Source organism: Populus nigra, chromosome 13 (assembly GCF_951802175.1).
Source record: "Populus nigra chromosome 13, ddPopNigr1.1, whole genome shotgun sequence".
Lineage (NCBI taxonomy): Eukaryota > Viridiplantae > Streptophyta > Magnoliopsida > Malpighiales > Salicaceae > Populus > Populus nigra.
This window is the reverse complement of record NC_084864.1, coordinates 3341398-3348296: the sequence shown is the minus strand read 5'-3', so window position 1 is coordinate 3348296 and position 6899 is coordinate 3341398. Positions and strand designations below refer to the sequence as shown.

Genomic DNA, 6899 nt, shown 5'->3' with positions numbered 1-6899 from the left:
GCTTCTCCTTCAATCTAAAGGTTAGCCAAGTCTTTATTTTTTTATGAGCTTTTTGCCTTTTTGGCTCCGCATAATTGCTCAATTAGTTTCAGGTAGCTAGCCTCACATTTATATTTGTTCTTCTCAAGATTATTTCTTATATTTATATAGTCTAATATGTTGAAATTGTTTTCTATTTAGATTTTATACGAAGTAAAACAAATAAAAAATCATCTATGATAAGAACACCCTTTCCTAGTAATGAAACTCAAATTTATGATCAAATGAATATTTTTCTAACCATTTGAATCTAAGAGCTTGTTTAAGGTTGCGGTTGAACTGTTACTTTACTATTTTTTTGATTTTTTTTTATTGAAATTAAAAAAGTCTCAACACTAGTTCCAAGCATTAAACATACAAGATAATCTTGAACTTGGTATATATCTGCTGTAGTCTCTTGGCATACATCAAGTTTTGGCATTTGTACTCAATAAATCTCTTGTGAGATACCAACAGTTTCATCATTAATAGTGCAAGCTCAGCAGAATTCCAGAAAGAGCAGAGTTTAGTAATCAAATGTGTGGAAAAAACACCAGATAACAATGTTTGAAACAACATTTCTTTTAATTGATAAAGGTATATGTGTATAATACAAGAAGGCAACGAAATACAGGGAAATAGGAAGCGAAAACATATAAATGAATGAAAAACACCAGAAGCAAACAGCACAACTCCTCACACTTTCTTCACTGGGACCAAAAGATATGAACTTTTGACAGAAAGCTTACTAATCAAACTCAGAATGAGCAATAGCATGGTCTAGTTTCCAGGTGGTGGGGAGAGGAACGGGATAGAGGGGATTATTGTTGGGATAGGGATAGTGGGCATTGAGGGCATGCTTGGAAGTGGAGGCAAGGTGACCTTGGGGAGACTAGGCATTGTTGGCAGGCTAGGAAGTGGAGGCAGTGTGGGTTTAGGCAGGGAAGGTTGTGCGGTTGGCAATGTGGGCTGTGGTAGTGTTGGTATAGAAGGCATTGGTGGCAATGTTGGTTTAGGCAAATTGGGTACCGCAGGTAAAGGGGGCAATTGCAGAAGCTGACGAGCTGCCTCGCCGCCTGAAATTGATAGAGCAATGAAGAGAACTAAGATAAACGAGTTCAAACTTGCCATCTCGACGCTAAATCTCAAGGCCTGGAAGAGACTATATGAACTAGCTAGCTAGGATTAAGAGAAGAAAGAACTGTGTGCTAGTGTTTGTGACAAACCAGGGATGATAATGGGTTTATATATATACATAGATCGATGTACGTGGGACGGTGGGAGAGATCTATTTGTGATCTGTTCCATATGGTTGGTTCAGTTTAGAAAACAGGAGAGTCATTTTGAATGTCGTTGTTGTTAGCTCACCTTCTTATCCATCTTCCATTGAAAACAATGTCATGTCTTCCTTTTCTTGTTGTGACACGTTATGTTTTCTTCTTTCCATTTTTCCCTTGAACTGGGTTGTTCAGGACTGAAACTTATATTTGCTGACCAATCACAAAATAAAATATTTTGTTTGGTCATCTAGTTCTGAATTCAAATTACTTATATATAATTCTAATAACATCTTCTGCTCTCATGCTACCACAATCTTTATATTTACTGATGGAATTTTCTGTTGATATTTTTATTATTATTCCATTGTTAATTAATTTACCAACGAAATCACCGATGGAAATGCTCCGTCGGTGAATCTTTCCTCGGTATTTTTTTGTTCGTCAGTAAGTCCATTGTTAGTAAAAAAATATTATTATCGATGGATTTACTGATAGAAAAAACGCGCAAAAAACAATTATCTGCTTCATTTCGTTGGTATTTCCCTCGAAAAAATATCATATGTAATTCTGTTGGTAATTATTTTAAAAAATCTATTTTACAAAACTGATAAAATAATTAAATTAATATAAATCAACACTCTATAATACTCAAAACGTTTGGAAAAATGGAAAAAAGAAGAAAATCATATGAAAAACAATTCCTACAACAATATTCATACAATTATTAAGAACAAAAACAATTAAAAAAATAAAAAAACAAGTATAGTGAAAAAAAACACAAAAAAAGAAGAAAAAAGAAAAATCTTACCTTAATGTGGTTGCAAGTGAAGCTAAGAAAAAAAAAATTATAAAGTATATTAATTAAAAAAGAACCGAGAAGAAAAAAGATGGAAGGAGAAGAATACATACTTGTGCATGGAGGAGAAGAGAAGGAGTGGAGGAGAGAAGAGAAAAGAAAGAAATGGATATTGATGTTTTTTACATATGGGAAAGATGAAGAACAAAGGAGCCTCGTCTGTTGTGAAATTAGAGATTCTAGGCTTTCTATTGGAGTGTTTTACCGATGGTTTTATCGACGGATAATTAAATATTAATTTTAAATTAAAATTATTTAATTAAAATTTATTTAATGTTAAATATTTCTTAAGCTTCTTGTTTTGTTGTATGGGTGCAAGTGTTGTACATTTCCATGATTTCAATGCTGAAGTCCTTCGATGCCTCACCATTCCCAATGTAAATGCCAATCTTTCAGTAAGATCTCACCGTTCTGCAACAAAAGAGGGAAGTGCTGGTATTGAAGGAGAACTACGTTTCTTTGCTGGTGACTGGAGCCAAGTCCATCTATGTCTTCCTCACGTGCATGAAAAGGAAATGGACCTAAGTTGCAACTCAGGGCACAGATCATGCTCTCAGTAGATAGCCTTTCGTTCTTAATCAGGAGCTATGAATGTAAGTCTGTTTGCTGAAGTTGCAGACGGCTCATCTAATGTTCCAGAAGAGTGGCAGCTCTCGGTTTAGCAGATCAAGGTCTCCAATTAAGTTGAATCAGATCCTCTCAATCTCTAAAGCTAGATGTGGCCACAATATGCTCCTTTCTGTGAGATCAAATTCATTAAGCGATGTACAATATGCTAAGAACCTCTCTCATCTCATTTGCTCTCCACACTGCATAAACTTTATTTTATTTTACTTTTTTGGGATAGAAAATGAGAAGAATAGGATATATGATCACTTGCACCGCTGTCAATGATCGCAGCTTTACAACATTTGGAATTGTTTTTACCTGTCACATTTCCATAAAACTGATTTTTACTGAGTAATGCCCTTATTTGGTTGTACTCTTCTTCTGTGAACCGAGAAAAGCCCTAGAGTCCATTTGCTGCAGTGTTGAGTTTGATCATGTTGTGGGTATTATTGGCTGCAAACCATTTGTTCTTGTTTGGTGGCTTGACATCTCTACCATGGAACTTATGCCCTGGTGGAAATCCAATGATATAATAGTAACGATCAACTGGATGTGTATCTCCCTCACAATGTGTGCAATATAAAGATTTGCCTTTGCTGTTTTGTGACTTTGCAGGTTGTTTATTCTCTGTGTTCCTTGTGTTTTTCTTCACGTTTATGACATGAATAGGGCTATCAAGCAAAAGCGAGTAGATTTTTTTGATGTTGGGGAGTGGTTGCATCAAGAATTTGCCCATGAATAATAGAGTCTATGTCATTCAAACCCATAAGGAATTGAAGGATTCGCTCATGTTCTTCTCTTACAACAATCTGTTTTAATCTTGCATAGTTATATAAAGATGGATCGTTGTATGATCCTAGCTCATCCCAAAAAGACTTGAGTGTTGTGTAATAGGTTGCTATGGTTTGTTGTTGTTGATGATGCTCAACAATCCTTCGCTTAAATTCAAAGATACGTGAAAGATTTCCTTGTGAGAAATGTTCACTGAGATCAGCCCAGACATCAGTAGCGGTGACGAAGAAGATTATGGTATTCATCAGGGATGGGTTGATAGATTGAACATTTAGGATCTTTCTCTGAAGGTGCTTTGATCGTGCCATCAATGAAGCCAAGCTTATTTTTGGCTTTTAGGAATACCATCATGGCACGACTCCATGTTGTGTGGTTGTCATCTTCCAAGAGTTGAGTGACAATAGCATGATTAGTGTGATCTGAGAGATGAATGTAGCAGGTATCATAAAAATCCATTTTCTCTGTCAAATATTTTTCTGATGAAGTTTCAGTCATGCTGATATTGGCGGAAGCAAAACAATGAGCAGTTTCACGTACTAGATCTATGCTCTGATACCATAAAGAAAACAGAGGGACTGATCGTAAAGAAAACAGAGGGACTGATAAAGAGAAAGAACCAGAATTGCCCTTATTTATTCTGTCTTGTACAACTCATATACATGGCTTATATAAAAAGATCTTGTCTAAAAGAAGTAAATTGACAGACTAGCACCTAAACTTTAGGGCTGAATTATAGAAATTACAATCCGACTCCATCACTAAGATATGATTTATAAATCAAGCTTTAATCGTTCTTGATTCTGAATCCCAACAAGGTGACCTTGGGGATAGCAGGCATTGTTGGCAGGATGGGAAGTGGAGGCAGTGGAGGCCTAGGCAGTGATGGTTGAGTGGCTGGCAAGGTTGGCAACGTGGACTGCGGCAGTGTTGGTTTAGGCAAATTCGGTAGAGAGGGTAGAGAGGGCAATTGCAGGAGCTGACGAGCTGCTTCGCCATCCGAGAATGATAAAGCAATGAAGAGAGCTAAGATAAAACAATTGAATCTTGCCATCTTGTTACTAAGCTACAAGGCCTCAATGAACCTATGAGATACAAATGAGCAACCAAAGAATCTTGCAAGTGCAAGGTTGTCTGTGACCAACCAGGGCATTCCTTGGGTATATATAGATGATGTAGGAAAGATCTACCTGTCCTGTATTGTTTGTATAGTTGAGAAAACAGGACAACGATTTTCAGTTTTGTTATTGTTAGTTTACCTTCCTATCCATTAAAAACGTTAACGTTGTGTTTCCAGGATCCAAACTCCTCTCCTCTCCTCTCCTCTTTTGTGCAGCTAAACAAAACACTATTTGTTCACAGTACATTGGTTGTTGGGTAACTGAGCTGCTATAATTTGTTTTCAATAAGGTTGGACTATCAAAATCTTGAATACTTGCTTGGTTATCTATTATGCCGTGAACCATAGTTTTCACAAGATTTATTCGGAAAAAGATCTGGATCATTTTTTTTTCTTCAAATTAAAAAAGTCTCAACACTAGTTGCAAGCATTAAACACAGGAGATAATCTTGAACTTGGTATATATCTGCTGTAGTCTCTTGGCATACGTCAAGTTTTGGCATTTGTACTCAATAAATCTCTTGTTAGAAATCAACAGTTTCATCATTAATAGTGGAAGCTCAGCAGAAATCCAGAAAGAGCAGAGTTTAGTAATCAAATCTGTGGAAAAAACACCAGATAACAATGTTTGAAACTACATTTCTTTTAATTGATAAAGGTATATGTGTATAATACAAGAAGGCAATGAAATACAGGGAATGAAACAGGAAGCGAAAATATATATATATATATATATATAAATGAATGAAGAACACCAGAAGCAAACAGCACAACTCCTCACACTTCTTCACAGGGACCAAAAGATATGAACTCAGAATGAGCAATAGCATGGTCTAGTTTCCAGGTGGTGGGGAGAGGAACGGGATAGAGGGGATTGCTGTTGGGATAGGGATAGTGGGGATTGTTGTTGGGATAGGGATAGTGGGTATTGAAGGCATGCTTGGAAGTGGAGGCAAGGTGACCTTGGGGAGACTAGGCATTGTTGGCAGGCTAGGAAGTGGAGGCAGTGTGGGTTTAGGCAGGGAAGGTTGTGCGGCTGGCAATGTAGGCTGTGGTAGTGTTGGTATGGAAGGCATTGGTGGCAATGTTGGTTTCGGCAAATTGGGTACCGCAGGTAAAGGGGGCAATTGCAGAAGCTGACGAGCTGCCTCGCCGCCTGAAATTGATAGAGCAATGAAGAGAGATAAGATAAAACAGCTGAAACTTGCCATCTCGATGCTAAATCTCAAGGCCTGGAAGAGACTATATGAACTAGCTAGCTAGGATTGAAAGAAGAAAGAACTGTGTGATATTGTCTGTGACAAATTAACCAGGGATGATAATGGGTTTATATACATAGATCGATGTACGTGGGACGGTGGGAGAGATCTATTTGTGATCTGTTCCATATGGTTGGTCTAGTTTAGAAAACAGGAGAGTCATATTGAGTGCTGTTGTTGTTAGCTCACCTTCTTATCCATCTTCCATTGAAAACAATGCCATGTCTTCCTTTTCTTCTTGTGACACGTTATGTTTTCTTCTTTCCATTGTTCCCTTGAACTGGGTTGTTCAGGACTGAAACTTATATTTGCTGACCAATCACAAAATAAAATATTTTGTTTGGTCATCGATCTAGTTCTGAATTCAAATTACTTCCATATAATTTTAATAACATCTTCTGCTCTCACTAATATCCCTACATTAAAAGCAACCTTATTCCCTTTTATCATGTTGCATAATGTCATGGACAGTCGTTCACTTGTGCTGTTAGTCCATCATCCTCAGGTCACAATTTGACATGAAAAGGACTTGCCCACGTGATTACAGGAAAGTGCCTGAAGAATTTCAACATTTTTTCTGCATTTGGAAAGATGATATATTCCATGGCTCAGTTTTTATTCCTTAAAGTGATAATTTGCCTTACTCACAAGGAGTTTGCTGAAGGTTAAACATGATAGCTTTAGGCCTAACTTTTTATCGCTATTTTTGTGTGGCCAAGGATGGGGTATTAACTTTTGCCATCTGACTAGGTGTATTTATACATCTAGGTTTTGAAATTTCTTCGTGAAGAGAGATAACGTATAATTGATGTAGAAATTGGTGTATTACCAGCCATAGGGTGACATCCAATGACACGCTTTTCTACCTCTTTGGAGGAGTTGAGAAAGGAAAGAGTTTTGGGTTTAATTATAAAATTATGATTAACGTTCAGGAATCACCATTTTATATTATAGTCACTAGAGAATCT

The 6899-nt window shown here is 37.0% G+C and overlaps 1 protein-coding gene across 1 annotated transcript; it reads left to right on the top strand.

The window, feature by feature from the left end:
- The first annotated feature begins 874 nt into the window (after positions 1-874).
- Positions 875-5812, top strand: LOC133671493 (uncharacterized). Its single transcript, XM_062092259.1, has 6 exons — positions 875-1052; positions 2506-2633; positions 2773-2825; positions 3379-3451; positions 4371-4440; positions 5517-5812. Exons 1-6 carry the CDS (start codon positions 875-877, stop codon positions 5810-5812), a joined length of 798 nt encoding a protein of 265 aa, XP_061948243.1.
- Positions 5813-6899: the final 1087 nt, after the last annotated feature.

Coding starts and splice junctions, on each gene's coding strand:
- LOC133671493 (XM_062092259.1), top strand. CDS start 875: ATGCTTGGAAGTGGAGGCAAGGTGACCTTGGGGAGACTAGGCATTGTT. Junction 1,053..2,505: donor AGGCAAATTGGGTACCGCAG/GTAAAGGGGGCA, acceptor TCAATGCTGAAG/TCCTTCGATGCCTCACCATT. Junction 4,441..5,516: donor TGGAGGCCTAGGCAGTGATG/GTTGAGTGGCTG, acceptor TCTAGTTTCCAG/GTGGTGGGGAGAGGAACGGG.